Below are 24,631 nucleotides of genomic sequence, written 5' to 3' on the forward strand. Positions count from 1 at the left end.
AAATGAGAATATTGAGAAAATCAAGCAGCAAGTGATGCCAATTTCTTTTTCTGCAAACCTTTTAAAATATTAAAAAAAAAAAAAATCCAAAACACTGGCACAATTCAACAGGTTAGTGTTCCAGTCCACTATGCACACAAATGAAATGTCTTCAATTCCTGTGTTAAAAAAAAACCTTTACCCCTTGTTCTAGTTTGCTGGCTGCCAGAATGCAACACACCAGAAACAGATTGGCTTTAATAAAAGGGGATTTACTTTGTTAATTCTTAAGAGGAAAGGCAACTAACTTTCCACTGAGGTTCTTTCTTATGTGGGAAGGCACAAAGCGATCTCTGCTGGCCTTTTCTCCAGGCCTCTGGGTTCCAACATCTTTCCACGGGGTGCTTCCTTTCTGCATCTCCAAAGGCCTGGGCTGAGCTGCGAGTGCTGAGATGAGGTATACTGAACTGCTTGGGCTGTGCTATGTTGTGCTCTCTCCTTTAAGCGCCAGTCAATTAAGTCAAACACCATTCATTGCAGCAGGCCTGCCTCCTAGCCGACTGCAGATGTAATGAGCAACAGATGAGGTTCACGTACCATTGGCTCATGTCCACAGCTACAGAACTAGGTGCCTTCACCTGGCCAAGTTGACAACTGAATCTAACTACCACACCCCTTTTCAAACACTTGGTAAACAGGAGATACAGTGAAAGCTTTCCTTTCTTAATTACCTTACTGTGTAAGGCCTTAGAGAAGCAGATTGGTAGATACAAGGCTGATTCCTTGGCTTTACTGGAAGAGTAACTTTCCTATCAACAAAGTCAGACAAAATAGAAAGTCCTGATTCCAGGTAAAGGCCTTTTGCTGCTGCCACCTCACTAGCAGAAAAATGCAGAATTTTCTACTGCATAACCCCTGAGCCTCATTCTCTACCCTTCTCACAGATCTCAGATTTTCTCACAGATCGAAAAGCCCCAGGCCTCTGTCAGCTTCCTGTGCTTGCGGTGATCACTGCCTAGGTCATTTCTTGGGTTCCTTTCACTGCAGAGGAATCTATCCAGCTTGCTTCCTTGCTGTGTCCAAAACAAGTACACAGACTCTTTTCTTTATAAGGGCATCATGCTGATTGCTACAGGGAAACCCCAGTGTGCGTAACAAGGCGGAGAACACTGTGGAGGTTATGGAAGGTCAAGGATTCTCACATGGTCTGTGCAGTGATCCTCCCTGTGCTGTAATGTAATGGATTAAGGTTTAACACCTCGTAAGTCCTACTTTTAGCTATTCCTGGTGGTCCTGGGAGGTCTCATATCTTCATTCTTGTCCTTAGAGTTTCTTATTCTGGTGGCAAGACAGTATGAGGGGAGATTTCACACACAACTGCTGAATTTAGTATTATAAAGTGGCAGACCACACATTGAGGCCTATAATCCAAGTGAGCAGCAAAGTGTGATGAGAGCAGTTTGCTCACGTTTCAGAGCTATCTCCTCGTCTTCTCTTCCTTTGCTTCCTGGTTGCCTCCCTCCAGGTTTCTAGTTCAGGGATGATGAATTAAAAGCAAAGGTGCCGGGTGGGCCACGGTGGCTCAGCAGGCAAGAATGCTTGCCTGCCATGCCAGAGGACCTGGGTTCAATTCCCGGTGCCTGCCCATGTAAAAAAATAAAATTAAATTAAAAAAAAAAAGCAAAGGTGCCATCATGTGTTTTTGCACAAGCCCATGGCAGACATCGTTCATCTGTCATGATGTTTTTTTTTTCCTGATTAAACTTGGGGAAATAGATGCAGGATGCTTTTTAATATAATTGAATATTAATTGGTCAAAATGGGCATTTGGCAGTTTACTTCTGGGTGAACACCCAAAAGAAGTGAGAGTTTATGTCCACCAAAATACATGCAAGAAATGTTCCTCACAGCCATATTCCCAGTAGCCCCAATTTGGAAACAACCCAAATATCTATGAATAGTAGATTGCATGGTGTGTACGTAACTCTACAACAACGGAAAAAGATGAACTGCTGATATACACAGTTTGAATGCATCTCATATAATATAGAGTAAAAGATGTTAGACCTCATCCATGGTCATAGAAGATTGGGGGAAACTGACTTAGGGGCATGAGGATGCTTTCTGTGGCTAGAAATGTCCTGTATCTCGATCTTGGTCGTGGTGGTTACATGGATGTGCATACATGCAAAAAATTTGAGGGATACACCTGGGATTAGAGTACCTTGCTATAATTATCCCTCAAAAAATGATGTCAAAGTACATATCTTTTAAATGTACAGAATACAACCTTATAGTGATATTCTTCATTAAAAGGCAAGTGTGCTTTTTCACTCTTTTCTACAGGGCTGTCAGTGAATTAACTCAGTGGTTCCTAAACTTGTCTGTACATTGGAATTATTTGGGGATTTAAAAAAATTTCCAACACCCTGGCCAATTAATTTACAATATCTGGGGAGAGGAGTGCACAGGCATCAGTAGCCTTTGAAGCTCCTGAGGAGATCCCAATATGACCCCTATGCAGACAAGTTGGGAAACTACTGGTTTGTTGGCTTTCTATTCCTTCTATGGTGGCTTTAGCTACTTCAGCACATGGTTCTGAATTTTGGCTGCAATTAAAATCGTCTGGAGATCTTTTAAAAGATACTGATGCTTGGCCTCCATCCTGGGGAAGGCCTGAATACTTCTAGTGTACAACCAGCACTGATTGCCACTGTTCTAGGGGAATAGGTGTCCTGCTAGATCCTGTGATCAGGGTAACTTCAGGAAGTCCTCCAGTGTTCCCCTCAAAGATAAAATACTTTTGTCCTAACGTTTTGAAACTCCTGTCTTTGTCTTCCATCTGTTACAAACTGAATGTGGAGAAGAGTGATGTAACACTGAGTTCTTGGTATGTTTTGTCCTCAGTATGGAATTGTGCTGGATGCGGGTTCTTCTCACACGAGTGTATACATCTATGAGTGGCCAGCAGAAAAGGAGAATGACACGGGGGTGGTGCGTCAGATAAAAGAGTGCAATGTACAAGGTAAGATGAAGAAAAAAAAAAAAGCGGTGAGGAAAAAGCGTTGCATGAGAAATGAGAGATATGGCAAGTGGAACACAGCACAAAAGGAGTTCCAAAATATAGAAAGTCAAGTGGAAAACACAGTGGAGCTGCTATTGTTATTTTATTATCATTATTTAAAATATCAAAATCAGCCCTTAATCATACAGCCCTTGAGGAGTAAGCAAACTTAGAAATAATTGAACAATAGTATTTTCCATTGAATGGAATACTTCTCTGTGCCTGTCTTCCAGGTAAGTACTAAACATGCATTATCTCATTTCATTCTCACAATCTCCATTTGAGTTATGTATTATTATTCCCAGTTTTCAGTTGAGGAAACTGAGGTTGAGAGAAGTTATGTCATTTGTTTAAGGTCACTTGAGCTAGTAAGCGAAGGAGTTGGAGTTCAAATGGAGCTCAACTTCAAATCCATGCTTAAAAGTTGGTTCTCAAACTTGAACCTGCATCAGAATCACCTGTAGGGTTGTTAAAACACAGATGCTGGCTCTACCCCCCAGAGTTTCTGATTCAGTAGGTCTGGGATAGACCTACTCACCTTCTAATAAGTTTCCAGGTGATGGTGATGCTGCGGTCCAGAGAATTACTTCTCTTAAGCATTATACTCTAATCTACAACTTGGAAGAAGTTTTCCAACACCTTTGGCTTCTGGGTAGGCAGGGATGACTAAATCACAGGTTCAGAGAATAATCATAGACTCGGCACTGGAAAAAGGCCTTATAGATCATTTATATCTTAATTTACAGAGAAACAAATGAAAACCTAGAAGATTTGTGCCTTGCAAGTAGCAACAGAACCAGGAAAAGAATCTAGATCCCCTAACTGCACTCCAGGCTGTCTGCTGCTCTGAATCTCTGCTTTACAAAATGATTTTTTTTCCCCAGTTAGTTTTAAGAGTATCAAAGAAGTTAGAGTTGCTGACAGGTCAGTTCTCTCTACTATTCCCAACCAACACTCCAACATGTATCAAACGTCATCACACTGCACCACAATCTCTTTTGGCCTTCTGAGCCAGCGCCCTGAAGGCTGTTTATTTTTACTCAAGAAGAAGATAATTTTCTTTTTCATTTGGTAGTTGTGAGGTCCATTAGTTTTCATATTTTATCAAGAAAGAATAGAGAGGAAATATTTCTAAGAGAGCAAGTCCCTCTGCCCAATACTCTGATATCTTGAGTTTTGGTCCCATCGATATGTAGGCAGTAATTCTAGCACTTTTTATTTATTTATTTATTTTAATTGACAAACCAAAACAACATACAAACACGAACATTCTTAACATGCAAACATTCCCTGGTGTACAATCAGTGGCTCACAATATCATCACATAGTAGGGTATTCATCACCATGGACATTTTAAAGTACATTTTCTAGCACTTTTTTTAAATTCCTAATTTTATTGGCGACTGTTTAATTCACTGCCTTCCATTTTTTAAATATTATTTTTTTAAAATCTAGCAGATGGCTTTCTTCTGAAATTTATCCAATGAGTGTTTGGCCTAAGAAATGAGGTAATTTTCCCCTCTCAAAAGAAAGAGTTCTCCCATCCATGTAATCAAATATTTAGATGAAAAGGTAAGCTGAAAACCACAAGTTCTTGAAGTCCAGACTTGCTGAATGAAAACAGCTGATAAATTAGAGCTGATTTTCTCGTTATGGTTAAATAAACAGGCTATTTTTAAACATGTGATTGATCTAGATAACTTATTTTGATGATTTTCGAATTCAGTATAAAGCACTGTAGGGAGATATTTGTCTGAAAGACAAAAGTATAGAGTGTTAACTTCAAAAAAGCTGAAGGAATCTTGGCACTAATCCTCTCCATAGCAACAGTTAGTTTTCTCTAAAACTGGAAAAGCAGTTTACTCGGGAGGCAACGCATCGGAGTGGAAAAATTTCTGAGGAGACAGGGATTCTCTTCCTGGTTCCTCTAACAAAGGAGGAAACTCTGCTTAGGAAATTTCAGAAGCCTGGCCATGATCACATAGCTGGTTAGTAGCAGCTCCTATCTTTTCAGTAAAAGCCAGTGTGTTTGGTACATCTTTAATTTTTGCTCCAAATGCCAACTTCCTCTTTCTGTGTCTTCCAGGAACTAATTTTGTTCATTGCAACTTTGTGGGAGAAACATAAAAAAGCAGCTATATAGAGCAGCTAGTTGTAAGAGTCCCATTAAAATCTGAGAGAACGTGCTAGGAAATTCATACAATTGACTGTGAAAAATATGCCATCCAGTGGCAAAATTATTGAACCGCAATCAGACCCAGCCCCTAGATCTTTACCAAGGCTAGTCCAGCTAATTATCCTCTGCATCAGGCTATCTAATATAAATCACATCAAAAACTTGTTTTATTGTGTTAGTTCAGCAAATACCAGTATTTTGCTCTAATACTGTCAGGTTATAAAAGCCCTGTGTTCAGGGAGGTATGTCCTATGCTCTTATTTTTTTAAACACTGCCATCTTCTATATCTTTCTCTAGGTCCTGGGATCTCAAAATATGCTCAGAAAGTACAAGAAATAGATGTTTACTTGACTGAATGCATGGGAAAGGCCACGCAGGTGATTCCAGAGTCCAGGCACCAAGAGACACCTGTTTACCTGGGAGCCACAGCAGGCATGCGGTTGCTCAGGTATAGCAGCATGTAGAGACCAAGAGTACCTGGGGAAAAAAATAAAGACATACATACATACATAACAGGGGAAGATAAGGGGTATGGGGTATTTCGGGTGTTCTTTCTTCTGTTTTTGGAGTAATGAAAATGTTCTAAAGTTGTGGTGATGAATATATGATATATGATGATACTGTGAGGCATTGATTCTATGCTTTGGATGGATTAGATGGTGTGTGAATATAGCTCAAAATTGCATTAAAAAAAAAGAAGAGTACGTGGGAGTTAGGTTTGGCAGTGTAGGGGCCTCTGAAATTATGGTTGGGTTTTAAGCTTGTCAAAAATCCCTCTTGCCTATGTCCCCAAGGGGAAACCAAGGGAAGCACAGGGAAAGAAAAATTAAGACTATATCCTCTGGAATTAGGGTATACACATTTAGGTATTCAATATCTGAGAAGGGGAGAGCTAAAGGAGACTTACAGATGTACCAAGACAAAAATAGTCACAATTAGCACGTTTTTATTGGTCACCAATTGGCACTTGTGTGCATTATTCATTCATTTGTTCATGCATTCACTTTTTCAGCATTGATTGAATGCCTACTCTGTACTAAGCTGTCAAAGTAGGTGAGGTAACCCCCAAGAAGATCAGAGGAATTCTCAGAATTACTATGGGGGTAGACCTGGCCCTGCTGTGTAGGAGAGATCAGGAAGACTTAATAGAAGAGGGAACATTTGAGCTGAATCAAAAGATGATTTGGAGGGTGGGGGAAGGGCCTTAGAGGCAGAGCAGACAGCATTTATTTAATAACCAATTTTCATTCAGCACCTATTATGCACCAGGCACTGTTCTAAGTGTTGGAGATACAGCGGTGAACCGGACCAAGTCCCTGCCTTCTTGGTGCTTGTGTTGTAATGTATGCACAAAGATAGGGAAGTGTGAGGGTTCAGGGCATGTTCAGAGGTCTTTAAATAGTTCTGCATAGATAGAGCATAGGCTGCATGTAGTAAAAAAATAAAAATAAAAACAGCCGGTATTTATTGAGCCCTTACTCTTTTCAGCATTATGCTAAGCACTTAACATACATTGTTTAATTTAATCATCATAATAACTCTATGAGGCAAGAGGTGTTAACAATTATTAACCAGATAAACAAATGTTACATAACTCATCCAAGGTCATGCAGCAGTGAGGGAGCCAGGATTCTGAATAGACAGGGTCCAAATCAAGAGGTGCCTTGTGGGCCATGCTAGGGAGTTTACAATTTAAGTTTTAGAGATACTGGTAAGCCAGTAAAGGATGCTATATAATTGGTGACACTGGTAGAAAAGATGGATTGGAGGGAAGGAAAGCTAGGGATATGGAGGCCAGTTAGTAGGGTAGTAAAGCCATTCAGATGAGAGATTACAGGGATCTAATACCAGTTGGAAGGCAGCAGCCTTTACCCAGAAATTCTCAATGTTACATAGCCTATATCTTAGAAATAAGTGCATCCTGTCTTCATTTATGACAACTCTGGAAAGAACACTCCATCTGTAAGTCTCAAGATTTCAGACACACCCAAGAACTGAGGCACAAATAAGGAAGATCTTTCCCAGTCTGAAACCAAATAAAGTTAGATATCTATCCCAGGTCATTTGTCCATCTGATTCTTCCTATAGCCCTAATTAGAAACTTCATGCAGAGCCTGTCTCTGTAACCCATCAGCAATGGCTAATGTAGCACCCATCAGCTCTGGGTGTGACCAGACAATAGGCACTTGCCCCAATGTGGTCATTGACACATTTCTCGAGCTTTGTCAATTTCTCAAGCCAGGGAGCAACAGAATGAAGTGGGATTTTAGGAAGTCCATCCTGCCAGGGATTGGAAGGATTTGGATTTGGAGAAAGGGGTAAAAAAAAAAAAAAAAACTAATCTGGAAACCTTGTCTAGAAGGTTTAGACAGCTAGGTGGGAGGATCTCCATCTGTGATTTATTACAGTGAGCTATGGTTCACTTCTTGGGAAAGTTTCCCAAATGCTCTGGCTGAAATGGGTAGATGTAGTAGTTAAAATGAAAACAATAAGCTCTTCCTCTGTGCAGGATGGAAAGTGAAAAATTGGCAGACCAGGTCCTGGATGCAGTGACAAAGAGCCTCAGCTCCTACCCTTTTAATTTCCAAGGTGCCAAGATCATCACTGGTGAAGAGGAAGGTGCCTATGGCTGGATTACCGTCAACTATCTGCTGGACAAATTTAAGCAGGTGAATATTCCACAGTATCCATGGAGGCAGCTCCCTGGGGAGCCCAGGCCATTGCCATCGCAGGTAGTACTTGGTGGATAGCTGGAATGATGATGAATGAATGAATGAGCACATGAATTTCCCCCCACATTTGTGAGGGTCACCAGTTCTTACAAGAACTTCTACTATTGGAGTATAAGGAAGCCATATCTTCACCTTAGAAGAAGCATTCATTTAATGATTTGTGTTTAGGAGATAGAAAATTTAAAGTCTATCATTAAAAATAAGTTTCTATTTACCTAACACTGTGTGTCCTTAGCATTTCATCTGTGCTATCTGATTTCATCCTCAGTAAAGCCTTATGAGGTACTATTATTATTATTATTCCCATTTCAGAGTCCCGGATTGAGTCATAGAAAGAGTAATTATTTTCCCCAAGGTCACCTGACTAATGGTGATTGAGTGGAGATTTGAACCTACATCTCCCTGGTGCCAGAGCTCTTGTTTGTAAACAGTAGCTATAGTGCTTCTGTGTTGCTTTAGTTTGAGCTATGTCTTGGAAGACCCTCCTTTCTTGCCATTGATCTGATGTAGACTCAGAAACTTCCCCCTTGTGTCCCTGCTCTTTCACATTCTGAAGACCCTGAGTCCAAGAAATAGTGTGAAAAACAGCATATTAAAAAGAATTATACACCATGACCAATTGCTATTTATCCCAGGAATTCAAGGGTGTTTCAATGTAAGAAAATCAATCTAATACATTGCATTAATAAAGTGAAGGGAGAAAACGACATGATCTTCTCAATTGATGCAGAAAAGGCATTTGAAAAAATCCAACATCCTTTCATGATAAAAATTATGAGAAAACTAGGAATAGAAGGAAACTTCGTCAACCTGATAAAGACATTTATGAAAGGTCCACAGCTAACATCATACTCAATGGTGAAAGATTGAATGTTTTCCCCATAAGATTAAAAAGAAGACAAGGGAGTCCACTTTTACCACTACTATTCAGCATATTGAAAGTTCTAGCCAGAGTAATGGGTCAAGAAAAGAAATAAAAAGTATCCCAATTGGAAAGGAGGAAGCAAAACTAGCTATAGTGGCTGATTACTATAGAAAGTCCTAAAGAATCTAGAAGAAACTGATAGAGCTAATGATTAAATTCAACAAAGTTTGAGGGTACAAGATTAACACGTAGGTGGTTCAGTGGTAGACTGCTCGCCTTCCATGCGGGAGACCTGGGTTCGATTCCTGGACCATGCACAAAAAAAAAAAAAAAAAAAAAAAAAGATTAACATGAAAAAATAAGTTGTGTTTTTGTACATCAGCAATGAACAATGTGAAATGGAAATTAAAACAATTCCATTTACAATACCATCTGAAAGAATACCTAGGAATAAAAAACTATAAAAACCATAAAACATTGCTGAAAGCGATTAAAGAACACCTAAATAAATGATGAGACATCCCATTTTCATGGATTGGCAAACATAATATTGGCAAGATGTCAATACTAACCAAAGTGATTTACTAATTTGATGAAATCTCTTATCAAAATTCCAGCAGCCGTTTTTGCAGAAATGGAAAAGCTATTCCTCAAATCCATATGGAATACAAGGAGCCCCAAATAGCCAAAACAACTTTTAAGAAGAAGAACAAATTTGGAGATCTCACACTGTCCTATTTCAAATTTACTACTAAGCTGCAGTAATCAACTGCATAAGACAGACATACAGACCAATGGAATAGAATTAAGAGTTCAAAATAAACTCATACATTTATGGCCAATTGATTTATGAAAAAGATGCAGATACATTCAGTGGAAAAATAATAATCTCTTCAACAAATGCTCCTGGAACCTGTCCGCATGAAACATACACGTAAACACACACAAGAAAAACCTACCTCACACCAAACCTACCTTATGCTCTTAGAAGAAATTATAGGGGGATAATTTTATGACCTTGGATTTGGCAATGATTTCTTAGATACTGTACCAAAAAGCACAAGCAACCAAATAAAAAATAAATTAGACTTTGTCAAAATTAAATATTTTTGTGGATCAAAGAGCATTATCAAAATCGTGAAAAGATAGCCTATAGAATTGGAGAAAATAGTTGCAAGTCATTTGTCCAATAAGAGAGGGTTTAATATGTGGAATAGGTAAAGAATTGTTAAAACTTAACAGCAAAAAGACAACCCAATTTAAAAATGAGAAAAGAACTCAGACATTTCTCCAAAAGAGGTTTATACAAATGGCCAATAAGCACATGAAAACATACTCAACAACATCAGTCATCAGGGAAATGCAAATCAAAACCAGAATGAGATACAATTTCACACCCACTAGGATAGCTGTTATTTTAAAAAATGGAAAATACTTATTTATTGATGAAGATGCAGAGAAGCTGGTAACTTGTACACTGTTGGTGGGGATGTAAAAGGGTGCAGTCCCTGTGGAAAACAGTTTGACAGTTCCTCAAAAAGTTAAACATAAAATTACCATATGACCTGGCAATTCCACTTCTAGGTATATACCCAAAAGAACTGAAAGCAGGGACTTTAACAGACAGTTGTACAACAATGTTCTTAGCATTATTTACGGTAGCCAAAGGGTGGAAATACAATGGAATGTTATTCAGGTATAAAAATGAATGCAGTTTTGAGACATGCCAGAACATGTATGAACCTTGAAAGCATTATGCTGAGTGAAACAAGCCAAGCAGAAAGGATAAATATTATATGATCCACTTATACCTAGAACAAGCAAATTCATAGAGACAAAGATTAGAACTTACAGGGGCTGGGGAGAAGTTAATGGTACTAAGTTTCTCTTTGGGGTTGTAAAAAGTCTTGATGATGAGGTATTCACAAACAAAAAACAAAGAATATGCAAATTTATAGAGATGAATAGTAGAATGCAGAATGCCAGGATTGGGGCTAGGGGCTATGGGGAGTTAATGCAAAATGAGTATAGGGTTTCTATTTGGGGTGAAGGTAAACATATAGTAATGGATGATGGGGAGGGTACCACAACACTGTAAATGTGTTTAATCCCACTGAATGATATGCTTGGGAGGGATCCGGATGGAAAGATTTATATTGTATATGTACTTCCACACTGAAAGGAAAAAAGCAAGAAAAAAAGAACAAATAAGCAAATAAAAGAGATAATGACAATTAAATGCAACACATGATAATGAATGGGATTTAAGAATGTAGGAAAAAGAGCTCAAAAAGACATTACTGGAACATAAGAAAAAATGGAATATAGAATGTAAGCTTTATATTAGTGCTAAATTTCTTGAACTCAGTAACTGCACTTAAGGTGATGACATAAACGGATTTCCTTGTTGGTATGAAGTGCACATGGGAGTATTATGTATTCAAGGAGTATGATGTGTATAACCTGCTCTCAGGTGTTTAGAAAATAGATAGATAAACAGTAAGATAATAGGTAGAACAATCCTGCAAAGATTGCAAAATGTTAAAATTGGTTGATCTTGGTATCTGGGGAGGTCGGGGTATGTTGGAGTTCTTTGTATGGAACTCCAACAAACTTTGCATTATATTATAAAACTTTTTTTTATTTTTGCAACTGTCCAGGAAGTTTGAAATTATTTCAAAATAAAAAGTTCAAACAATGGTTACCTTATGTTATTACAATGAAATGTTTTTTTAAAAAATAGACAAAAAAAAAGTACTGCAATTGAATATAATGAATATTTATAAGAAAAAAAAAGATAATGGATGGTGGTGATGGAGCGCCATATTGTGAATATAATTAATACCACTTAATTGTACATTTAAAATGATTAAAATGGGAAAATTTTATTTTATGTACATATATCACAAAACAAATTAAAAGAAAGAGGAAAAATAAATGTTTTTTTTTTCTGGACATGGGGATGTCCAGAGACTTCTAGTGTCCAGTGACTGTACTTTTTTTCAGAAATCAGGTTTCCTTAACCTGATACCAGGAGGAAATAGTCAAGAAACTGTTGGAGCCTTGGATCTTGGTGGAGCCTCCACACAAATCACTTTTGTGCCTCAAGGTGATATTGAGTCCCCAGCCAATGCTCTCCTGTTTCGTCTGTATGGCAAGGACTACAGTGTATACACACACAGCTTCTTGTGCTACGGGAAGGATCAAGCGCTCTGGCAAAAACTGGCCAAGGACATTCAGGCAAGTATAACTGAATCCTGACCTCCCCTCCCCACATCTGGCCTGCCAGCCCCCACATCCTGTTGTTTTTCTCTTTCTAATTTAGTAATTGATCTGAAGTTGGTTATTGTACTTTCCAAACCTTTCCAGGCAGGACATGTAACTAATCTTGTCAACCCATATGAATTCTTCCATTCAGACATCACCTCCTATGTTTGTTTTCTGCACTATCTCCAAGGACACTACTCAAATCCTTTCTTAGGAAATCCAATGAGATTGACAATAAAAATTACATGCTAGATTATTATTGGGTGTGTGTGTGCAATTTACAAGCTCTTCTAGACCACTTCAATCTCCATTTCCTGCAAACTGCAGGAAACAGGGTTGGTAGAAACAACCTGAAGGGATGCAGAAAGAAAAACAAAACACTTCAGGGGAAACACAATTATAAGGCAACACTTCAAATCTTGTCCCCAGATGCTTTCTGAATTTCTAAGGCAAAAAAAGCTTAACATACTCAAAGTCAGATGTGTACCAGGCACACCCTGACAAACACAGAGCAAGGATGTCACATCCAGCTGTTCCCTGTCTCCACTAAAAGGACAACCAGTTTTCTACTCTCCTCCAAGAATCTCTCTCAGGCTTTCAAAATTACTCTCAATAAGATGACCACCAAGGAAAGAAGGGCTGCTGAGAAATGCCCACTGAACCCCATGGCTCCAACAAGCCTCTTATTCATAGCAGCTCCCTTTCTATTCTGTGTATGCCTACTGTTGTTTTCCTAGAGACAAAGGGAATGGGTTGCTTCTGGCTTAAAAGATTTAAGGTAGCTTCCAGCTGTTGGAGTTTCTGATTTTCTCCTTGCAGGGGAGATTTGAAGACTCCTGCAGAACTACCCCAGGCTCAAAATTCTTGAGAGTTTTCCTTGTGAATCTGCTCCTGACCTATGTGCTTAGGGCTAAGCACTTAAGGACATTCTAGGATAATGGCATTTCTGAGCCCAGCTTTAACCATATCAGTTTTCTATGAATAGCTAAAAATACATTTACAACTGATACCTCTTCTGATGCCTGATATACAAGTCTTATTATTCCCGAATGTGAAAAAGGAAGGGCAGGAACATATCGCTGTTAATACTGAGTGATGGGATATTGTACAGTGCCTACATATTGATAAAGGCATTCTGGCATCCTTTGTACCCAAAGCATTTACACATAATGCCTTCAAGTGATTTTTCCATTCAGGAATCAAATGGTGGAACCCTCCAAGACCCCTGCTTTCACCCTGGATATGAGAAGAAAGTGAACATAAGTGACCTTTACAGTAACCCTTGCACCAAGAGATTTGAGAAGACACTTTCATTCAAACAGTTTCAAATCCAGGGCACTGGAAATTATCAACAATGCCAGCAAAGCATTCTTGGGATCTTTGACACCAGTGATTGCCCTTATTCCCAGTGTTCCTTCAATGGGATTTTCTTGCCACCACTGCACGGGAAATTTAGGGTAAGTTTGTGAAATAATACAATGTGTTGGTTAAGATTTAATTGGTGCAAATTACAGAATATGTACCTAAAAAGGGTTTAAATAATAGGATTTTATTCCCTTTAACATGGTAATCTTATGATAAATAGTTCAGGGTTAGTGCTTCAGATATAGTGTCAGGATTTGGGATCAGCTTCTCTGTTATCTTCTTGGCCTTCTGGTGGTACTAAGATGGCAACTACTGCCCAAGCATTATGTCTTCATATGCGAAGTTAAAGTAGGAAAGAAAGGAAATTATCTTGCATATATCCATCTCCCATCTTGCAGAAGTGCCAACAGACACTTTTTTTAGATCCCATTGACCAGAACTTGGTGGAATGTACAATTTAAACCAATCCATGATAAATGGGAATGGATTACCATGGGTGGTTTGGACTGATCATTGTTCATCCCTTGGAGCTAGGGGATCTTTTGCTGAGCACATTGCTTCCCTATACTTGGGCAAAATCAGGATTCTGTAGGCAAGAATTAAGGGGGGGCGGGTTGGCTAACTGTTAGGTAGGCAAGCATCAGAGTCTGTTTCCAATGGCTTCTCAAATGTTGGAAGGAGAAATAGTTGGATAGCTATGGTTTTCCTCTATGAAGATGTTTAGGACGTAGAAACTTGGGAAATCCCAAGGAAATTCTGAAGATAGCTTCATTTTTATTACACTTTGAAGATTTGGGGGATTATTTGGATTTTCGCACCAAATTATTTCTTTTCTTAATTACTCAAGAATGAGATTAAATGTTTGAGCAGAGCCAGAGGAGGTATGCCTTAATCTGCTCATTATTCATACATTTTACCCAGTGATCAGGTATTATTGTAATCGTAGTTCAGTAGTATATTGCAAAATTGGTTACTGCCTACCAAGTGCATATTATTGACTAAGCATGATATAATTATGATTATTTCATTTAATCACTTAAGATATCATTCAAAGAAGCAAGGGCTTTTGTCTGCCTTCATACTGTTTCTCAGATCAGCAGGTGTAAGAAATGAGGAGGTAGGCGATATCATATGAAGAGGGAGGTTCAACTCCTTTCCAGGATTCCAGCAAGAGTTTCTCCCAAAATCTCCTAGCCTGGCCTAATATCCCAGAAAGAGCTTAGTGGAGAAAGCACAGGCCCTGTAGTGACCAGACCTGGTTTAACTCCTGGTTTAGCCTCTTGTGAACTCTATGAGCTCCTCAATCCTTTGGTCTCAAGGAAAACAACGGTGGGTATTACTGTAGATCCAGGCTTACCTTCACGCTGGCCCAGACCACAGCTCCCTTTCCCCCCAAGGTTCCAAGAGGGTAATACATGACAGGCCAATAACTGGCAGGGTGACACTTGGCTATTGGTTGGTGCCAATCCAAATTTCAGAACAAACCAAGACTTAGTCATATATCCCTATAGCTGAGCTGGCCCTGGCTGCGCACCTCAGTCTTTCTTCGGCCATGGCCCTTGCCTTGGGTTGAGCTGCTGAAAGAGAAAGGAAAGTGCCACAAGAGAAGCAGGTAGTTAGGGTTGCTGGAGATAATGAAGGGCCCTTTTTCCATTCCCATCACTACTAGGAAATCCTTCTGAAAGAAAAAGAACATAAACTTATATTTTGACTTAAGTCCTCTGAAAGCTTTACTTCCTGCGAAATATGCCCTAATTCCTGCCTTCAAGCTTAAGCCAACCCTTCTTCCTTGAGGGGTAGAATTTCTTGCCTTTGAAAGTGATTCATCCAACCAAGGTAAACAGAGGTAGGGGTTGGAAAAGGGTGGAAGAACCTCCTTGGAGGCTTTTCTGCTTGGTTCCCAGATTTTACCCTTAATCCCTCATTGAAATTGTTCTCCTCATAGCCTTCTGAACCTCTCTTTGAAATCCCCTTAAGCTTAGTTCATTGCCTTCTCTTCATAGGATCTCTCTTGTCTTAATGTAGCTCTCAGGATCAGCATTGTACCTATTCCTGCTTTGCCAGTCTTTCTGCTTAAGGTGTTTTTCTCCCCTCTGTAATTTTTCCCAAAAACCTTGGGAAATATTTTATCTATTTCATTATCTATAAGATAGGGATAGTAATACCTACCTCATTGGGTAATTGTGTGCAAAAGGTAAGTCAGACAAACACTGGTGTGCTGGTAAATATTTAGCTATTTGGAGATGGGGACTAATTTGTGAGTTTTCATGGTGTAAATACTCCCACCATAGCTGATTTCAAGCTACCAAAATGATATTGACTGGCTCACAAATACCCAGAAAATTTAACAATTAGCTCTCATGAATCAGTAAGAGCCAACCCAACATACCACTGCAAGAAAGCCAGGTAAGCTAGCATATCTTAGTACAAGGTAGGTCCTTAAAAAATTACTTCTTTCATCTACCAGTTCTCATTCTAGGCTGCTACTGCTGTAGGAAGTTCCCATTCCCAAGCCTGAAGTATAACCATATGCAACACAAAAATCCAGTTATAGGGCGGGCCGCGGTGGCTCAGCGGGCAAAGTGCTTGCCTGCCATGCCGGAGGACCTCGGTTCGATTCCCGGCCCCAGCCCATGTAAAAAACAAACAAACAAACAAAATACAATAAAACAAGAAAATGTTTAAAGACGTTTCCCTTTCTTCCTCCCTTCCTTCCTTCCTTCTCTCTGTCTTTCCTTCCCTTCCTCCCTCTTTAAAAAAAAAAAAAAAAAAAAAATCCAGTTATATTACTATTATTTCCAGAACCAGTATGGGTGATCTCAACCCACAGAGAATTTGGTTGGAGAGGGAATTTTTTATCACAAATTGCATTCAGCACTGATGATCTAATTCATAGTCTGTAAGTAGATGATTAAAAACCATCAAAGCTCTCATCAGTCTGGCTAGGGGAGGGGATTTTTATCACAAATTGTATTCAGCACTGATGATCTAATTCATAGTCTGTAAGTAGAAGATTAAAAACCATCAAGCCTCTCATCAGTTTGGCTACACAGTGGCCTTTGTTGCTAGACAAAATCCAATGTTATAGGCAAATTAGAAACATCAGAAAAGTAGAGGAACATCTGTGGGGAATTACTCATGAGTTTAGGAAATTTTTTTTCAAGATCACACTGTGTTGCTCATATAAACAAGAGGAGGTGGAAACAAATTTAAAAGGGAATTGGAACTAAAGAGCATTAAAAGTGTGTTTGTTTACATGTGAATAGAAATACAGATTTAACTCTGAGCTTCCTCATAACCAAGGGGGAAAAATAAGTCATAATCAGATATATACCTTTCATTGTACCCAACATTCTAGGTACTGGAGCAAAGCAGAGTTTTTCCTAGAATTAAAGTCTAAACAATATTTTGCAAAGTAAACTTATTAGGCCATGTCTTTGACCACTTTTTTTTAAAACTATAATCTCTTAGAGCAACTTTAACCCAAAGGCATAATATATTTTTTTAATTTATTTATTAATTAAAAAATTAAGAAACAAAATAAAACATGAACATACATAATCAGTAATTCACAATATCATCATTTAGTTGCATATTCATCATTTCTTAGAACATTTGCATTAATTCAGAAAAAGAAATAAAAAGACAATAGAAAAAGAAATAAAATGAACACAGGAAAGAAAAAAAAAAAGATTATACCTACCATACCCCTTACCCCTCGCTTTCATTGATCACTAGCATTTCGAACTAAACCAAAGGCATAATATTAATAAGCCAACCTAGTGATTGAGGCAATATAAGTTTTTAATATCCAAATTGATAGAAGTAAAGACCTCAGAGTAACTGGTAGAGAAGATACACAATTTATCCTTCAAATCATCTTCCTTAAATATTAATTCTCTAAGCAGGCTATTGAAAGAAAATGAGGAGCTGACATTTTGAGACTATGCTCTCTAAAAGATAGCCTACAGCTATTTTAAGAAAGAAAAATGAATAGACACATTCCCAGCCCAACCAGTTACCATTTGCCCTTCATTCGTTCTAAATTGAAGACTTGATCTCTACCTTGACCACGAAATGGTTTATTTTCATAATGTTTCTGAGTTTAAAGGTAACATGGTTATTGTAGGAATTTTAAGTATATGAGGGAAGAGGAACTTAAAATATTACTTTGGGTGTTGGCAGTATCTGGAAGGCATATTATATTTTCTTTCCCTTATACCATGGCATTAATCCATGGTTGGTGTGTATTGCTTATTTGATTCTATTTTGAGAGTACTTTAAACCATAATCTGTACAGTAAGGCAATAACTAGAAATAGAATATTGAGACTGTTTAGACCAGTTATTATCAATCCCTAAAAGGATCATAAGAAAATAAAGAAAGGACATGTAATGGTATATCAAAATATTTGCGTACAATTTCAAGGGCATCACAGATCCATGAACCTTAGAGTAAGAGGCCTTAACATAGATCAAAAAGTACATGGCAAGGCAAGGCTGGGAGTGAGTGCCCCATGAGTTGAAGGTGAAGTCCATTTAACAGTGTGCAAAACATATATAGACACATATACCAGAGAAAAATGAACCTGAAATTGAAGCCTACAATCACCTCTTAAATGTTTCTTGTCAGAGAAAAGCCAACCTAATACCTAGTAGTACAAGCAGATAGACAATGCTAGCGAAGCAAGTTAGAATGCATGGAGAGGCCATGTGAAGTTTGGGGCAGAATCTCCATATTAGACGGTAGTGCCTGTTCCTTCTGTGACTTCATGCTCCATTTTACCTATATTTCAAAGTACTATCAATATATTTTTTATTGGGCCTTTGAAAATGGGTTAGAAAAACTCCTTTTTCATCCTCTAATGGATAAATTTCATTTTGAGTTAACATTCTAGTTTTGTTCCCTTGGAAACCTGTTAAAGGTGGAATGTCAGCTATGCTAGCAGACAGTTGTGCTTATGATAAAAATGACCTCTGATTGGTAAATTGCATCTGGATTGGAAGAAAACATAAATGACCTATACATATTCTGTGGGCTTAGGAAATCTGCACAAATGCTTTATTTAGGTTAGAGTTGGCCAAGAAAGAGCCCTAGAAACTGCAGGAGTTTCTAGAAGATAGTGATCTGCAGGGCTCACTCCCTCCCCTCCTTCGGGGCTTGCTCAAAACTTGTCTTCCCAGGGAGACTTCTGACCCTATTTAAAATGTCATCGCCCTTCCTCCATAGCACGGCCCATCCTCTTCCTCTGCTTAATATCTCCACAGCATTTATTACCATCTGTCATATTATGTTATTTATTTGTCTGAGGTCTGTTGCCTCCCACTAGAGGACAGAATTTTCATCTCTTTCAATCACTCCTGTACCTCTGGTGCCTAGAACAGTTCTTGAAGCTTAGTTGGTATTCAGTAAATATTTGTCGAATGAATAAATGGATAAATGAATGAAATGCAGCCAAAAAGTCAAGCAAGATATGGAATGAAAAGGCTGGGTAGTATCTTTTTTCTGACATAGGCTTTATGTCCTCAGGATGTGGTTTATGAATTAGCTCAACATGCCAACATATATTCCAGTATGGCTTTACTTTCTTGGCTTATTTCATTAGGAATAAATAAGTGGGGTCTTTCCATCCTCTTCACTGCTTCACCTCTGTGTAAGAGCTAGGTAGTTACAAATTTATGACGAGCTTGAAATGGGATATTTCTGGCTGTCTTTCAAGTTTCAGCTTAGATTCCTCAGCCAGTCCCAATGTTTCAAATCAACCATGAGACTTTCTTCCTTTTGATATTAACATCTGAAAAAGTCACCAATTCACTCTCTTTGTTTCAGAGGTTTGAGATGAACTGTGGGAGTTACCCATGGATTCACATACTTCTGTAAGCTGCTTTAGATATAGTCTCAGTAGCTTGGACATGGTTCTATTTTATTATCTTGATTGATATTAGATTCTGCATTTATTTGTCCATAGTCACAGCTGAATGCTTAAACTATAGAATCTTAGTGTTGGAAGGAACTTTAGCACATATGTTTTCTAACCCCCTATTTTATGCAGAAATACCTTCTATTCTACCACAATGCCATTAGAAGGTTTCGTACCAGTTGTAATACCTGTACTGACAGGAAGCACGCTACATCACAAAGTGTTCCATTTTATTCTAGAATAATTTTAGTTTTTAGGAAGTTACATTTATTGGGCTGAGTTCAACCACTTCTAAATGTTAGTTATGTTACTTTTTTTTTTTTTGATCTACTCAAAATAAACCTAAACTTTGGTTCTAGCTGTTGAATCTAAACGCATTTCCTTATACTCATTACCGTTGAGTCCAGGACATCAGTAATCTTAGTCACCTTTCTTAAAATTTTTTGGTATGTATAATCTGTTATTAGAAGTAGCTCCTGGCTTTTTTCGTCAGGCTGAAAAATCTTTTTGATCTTTAGGTGTCTTTTTTGAGATTTATGATTTGTAAGCTCAGATTTCTAAAGAAAATGGTAGTGATTTTAGGAAGATTGAGAATGAACATAAGCAATGATTATGGAAAGAAAATGTTTCCAGGCTTTGAAAAAAATGACTATCCCTGTTTGGGGGCTCATGGAGAAATCATTTCTGGGATTCAGTGAAAATAGAACACATATTTTTGGACTCGGGGTGGGGAGAAATTTGTGTCCTGCAGTTGTAAAGTGATCTAACCTTTTTGAAAGACGACCTGAAAATGTATTACAGATATTTAAAATATGCCTGCCTCTGTTTTAAAAATTGAGGTCTAACAAACCTGTAGGAAAGTATGCACAACTTAGGGGCACAGCTTGATTATTTTTACAGAATAACCCAGTGAACCCACCATCCAGATGAAGATTTAGAACATTTCCAGCATCCCAAAGACTTCCTTGTGTCCCCTCCCAACTGATAACCCCACTCCAAAGGTAACCACTATTCTGGTTTCTGTCACCATAGATTAGTGTTGCCAGTTCTTGGAATCAAGCAGCATGCATTCTTTTGTATCTGGCGTCACTCATTCAGCAGTGTCAGATTTATCCAAGTGGTTGCATGTAACAGCAGTTCAATTTTTTCTTTGCAGTACGTAGTGTTTCCTTGTATGGATATACCACAACTTATTTCTCTGTTATACAGTTGATGGATGTTAGGGTTGATTCCAGTTTTGGGCTATTAGGAATAAAACTGCTATATGAACATTTTTGTTTATGTCCTTTAGTTGGTGTTTGCATTCATAAGATATGTTTACCTTCTGACCAGACATTTTACCCCAAGGAAATAAATAGGTGAGGTACAAAGATACAAGTACATTGTAGCATTGTCTATAATGTGAAGTATTAGTCAGCCCAAATACTCATGAATAGGAGTTTAAATAAGTAATGATATATACATACCCACATACAAAGGAACATAAGATAGCTAATTAAATGGAAGCTTTCCCATGATGCAGTAAGGAAAGCAAAGTGAAAAATACTGTGTCTAGTATGAACATATTTAAGCAAAAACATATAATCTATTTTAACATTTTACTTATATGTTTGTAGTCAGTATTAAATGGTAAATTGTTAAAAGTTTATTTCTAGCAGAATGTTAGAATAAGAGGAACCTTCATTTTTAACTTACAGTATTTAAATTCTAATACAGTAAACATGTTACTTTCGAATGAGCTAGAATTTTAAAGATATTTCTATTTCAAAAGTAAAGAGAGGTATGAAATGGCATTGGAGAGAGGGGCAGGGGTATGAGATGGTATGGAAAGGTGAGCAAGGCTAGAACATGCCTGCACGTGAGAGGCATGGTAGAGTTTGAACTTTATTCCAGGTGTAATTGGGAGCTTCTGAAGACTTTAAGCAAAGGAGTGATAGGATCAAATTTATGTTTTTAAAGGATTCCTGTGTTCTGACGTATGCAGATGGATGGTAAGACCAGAAAGGTAATGTGGAAAACAGTTAAGATGCCATTGAAGGGTCGATGCAAGAGAGGATGATGGCTTGGGTTAAGATGGTAGAAAGACTAAAATCTTGTGCTGCAACTGGGAAACAATATTTAAGATATTAGGATTTTCTAAGTCAGGAGATGTGGAGTCTGCTTTTCAGAGTTCCTGGGAGCTTGCCTTCCCAAAGGAACTTATTGATACATTGTTCATAGGGAAAAATACTGGAAATCAAGGGAATGTCCATCACTAGAGAATTGTGGAGTAAATTATGATATAGTCACACCATGGATTCTTCACGTAATCATCAAAATGTTCACAGCTGACTTGGAGGAATTTTCACAAAGGATTGTTGCGCAAGAAATGCAAGATGCAGAGTGTATATAGAATCGCATTTAAGAAAACCCTTATATACAGAAACCCTTATATACATAACCCTTATATACAAAGATCCTTTTATACATGATTATATGAGCACAGACAAAAATGGAAGGCTTCATACTGAGTTGTTAATGTGGCCTCCCTGTTGGGACTAGAAGAGAAATCAAGCCTAAAAGAAACAGCAAGGCAAGGGGGGGAGAAAGGAGGGAGGGAGGGAGGGAGGGAGGAAAGAAGGCTGGGAGGAAGGAAGGAAAACTTTTTGAAAATGACGAATATGCTTGCACTGATTGATTTTTTTTGTTAAATTAGATATGTGCTATATTTGCATAAGAATATTTTTTAAATGAACACAATTCTTTAGAAGCAGGCATTGAGCTTATTTTGGCTGGAATTGAAGTTTAAGGTCTGTTCCCAGTGGGAACTTGCCTGCTAGAGGGCATCCTTCCCTGTTCTCTCAGTCAGAATTGAACCCCCCAGTGGGAATGCCACTGCTTCCTGTATCTTTGCCCTCTCAAATTTTACTTCTTTGCCCTTCTGTTTCTATGCCTATGAGAATTACTAGGAATGTTCTTGATTAGTTTGGCAATCACTTTTCCTTTCTACATTCACTTCTGGTTTACTGGTTTTATAGGAAGCAAATTATAATCCTTCATCCAGACTACTTCCAGCATAGGGACACGCTTTTGCTCCCTCCAGTAATCACAGTAGATACTCTGGCTCAGGGCAGTGCCAGGCACACAGAACGTGATGTGTTTGTTGAATGAATGAAAGATGTATGCTTATGACCTCCAAAATGGTTTCCTCTAAAAATTGGCACCCTTTAGGGCAGGAATGAGAAAAAGCACGAGAATTAGGGTTTGAATTTGCCTCATCTAGCAAGTTCTGCTCAATTATTTTTTCCTTTAAATTCGTGCTATGTTTAAAGATTCAAAAAGTTAGTTATAGAATGGTAAAAATATAATAAAAATGATGTGGAAGCCTATCTGAAAAATTTAAAAATCTAAGTGGTAGAATTTGGGGTCATTTTCAAACTTTATTAGAGAATTGTGGTTTTACAGAATAGCCATGCATAAAACACAGAATTACCATACACTACTCCACCACCAACAGCTTGCAATTGGTGTGGAACTTTTGTCATAATTGATGGTAGCACATTTTTATAATTGTTCTATTACTTAAAGTCTATGGTTTAACTTAGGATTCGCTGTTTGGGTGGTATAGTCCCATGGATTTTAAAAAGTTTTTTGTTCTGTTACCGTATCTACAATTTAACATTTCTCCTTTTAAGCATATTCAGCTATATATTTCGATGTTGTTAATTGCAGTCACAATGTTGTGCTACCATTACTAACATCTATTACCAAAACACTTCTATAATTCGAAATAGGAAGCCTGTACTTTAGGCCTTCATTCCTATTCCCTGTCCCCACCCTGTCCCCTGGAGACCTATAGTCTAGATTCTGTCTATATGAGTTTGCTTATTCTAATTGTTTCAACCCGGTGATATCATACAGTATTTATCCTCTTGTGTTTGGCTTATTTCACTGAACGTGATGTTTTCAAGGTTCATCATGTTGTTGCATACATCGGAACTTCATGTATATACCACATCTTATTTTTCCATTCATTGGTTGATGGACACTTCCAGGAAGAAAAGAATGCTCTTGGGTCTGGAATATCTCTTGGTCTGTTAATACACTTACCAGAGATTTCCAGGCACCTGCATTAGGGCTATAGCCTTATGGAGAAAATCTTAACATCCCTCTGTCTTGGACACAGCCAAGAGCTCTGCATTTTTCTCTTGCAGGCATTTTCAGCATTTTACTTTGTGATGAAATTTTTTAACTTGACAACAGAGAAGATCTCCTCTCTGGAAAAAGTGACTGACATAATGGAAACGTTCTGCTCTAAACCTTGGCTAGAGGTAGGTAACTAGAAACAGCAGCTGCCACAATTGCTCTGTGCCCTGATGGTGTGGAAGATGTGTGTCTTCTCTTAAAATGGTGCTAGTTTGCCCTGACCAAGGTGCAGCAAGTGTTTTAGAAAAGCCTGGATAGTGGACTCAGTTAGGATTGCATTCATCAGCAAGTGCAGATAACTCACCTTAAACAAATATGGTCTTATTTTTCTCCTTTAACATGAAGTCTGGTGATAGGCACCTACTGGCATGAGGGTCAGCATCTTGACTCCATCTCAGCCATTGCCTCTGCTGTTATACCTGTTTCCTCATGGACCCAAGATGGTTGCCATGGCGTCAGATATCACAGCCATATTCTAGGCCAAAAGGGTAGAGCCATATACCTATGTTCCTTTTAGCACGAAAGCAAAATCTATCCCAGAAGCCCCTCAGCAATCTTTCCCTCGTTCCTCTCACTGGCCAAGACTAGATGCCAATGCAAGGTACAGGACTTTTTTACTCACCTGTAGCCTTAGACACATAGTGAACTGCTGCCTGGAGCTGGGCACTTTGTTGCCTACTCCCCTTCCCCACTTCCCAAATCAGAGTTCTATTAACAAGGAAGACAAGCAACTTACAGAGTCTGCCACAGATGCCACTGTGGTAAGACCCTTTTACACTGCCCAGGTGTAATATGTCTCATAATTATTCATGAATTTGAAGCACAAATTAACTTTACTTTTCTGAAGCCTTTAGTCGTTCAAGATACAGCACCTTATGAATATTTCCATGGCAGAGACAAGTATGGGGTCTACTCCAGTTATAAAATATAGGTCATCTAGGGGTAGCTCAAAACAGCAGCTGTTTTAATTTGGCACAGTTGCAAAAGTGAATGGTTCTTTCATTCTTAAGGCATGCAGTTAAAAATGGATGCTAGTCCTCATCTGTACTGACAAAAAGGGGAGAAAGATGGTGCAAA

At 38.4% G+C, this 24,631-nt stretch overlaps 1 protein-coding gene across 9 annotated transcripts in view; it reads left to right on the forward strand.

Annotated features, from left to right (window-relative positions):
• ENTPD1 (ectonucleoside triphosphate diphosphohydrolase 1) overlaps window positions 1–24,631 on the forward strand; it is a 219,492-nt gene that overhangs the window by 187,978 nt on the left and 6,883 nt on the right. For all 9 annotated transcript variants that reach the window (XM_077125566.1, XM_077125572.1, XM_077125571.1 and 6 more), the window contains 6 exons: window positions 2,887–3,004; window positions 5,518–5,668; window positions 7,730–7,889; window positions 11,824–12,057; window positions 13,281–13,541; window positions 23,563–23,679. In XM_077125566.1, coding sequence (XP_076981681.1) covers window positions 2,887–3,004; window positions 5,518–5,668; window positions 7,730–7,889; window positions 11,824–12,057; window positions 13,281–13,541; window positions 23,563–23,679 — 1,041 coding nt within the window. The remainder of the gene's footprint in view (window positions 1–2,886; window positions 3,005–5,517; window positions 5,669–7,729; window positions 7,890–11,823; window positions 12,058–13,280; window positions 13,542–23,562; window positions 23,680–24,631) is intronic.

The sequence above is a fragment of the Tamandua tetradactyla genome, chromosome 13 (genome assembly GCF_023851605.1).
Source record: "Tamandua tetradactyla isolate mTamTet1 chromosome 13, mTamTet1.pri, whole genome shotgun sequence".
Lineage (NCBI taxonomy): Eukaryota > Metazoa > Chordata > Mammalia > Pilosa > Myrmecophagidae > Tamandua > Tamandua tetradactyla.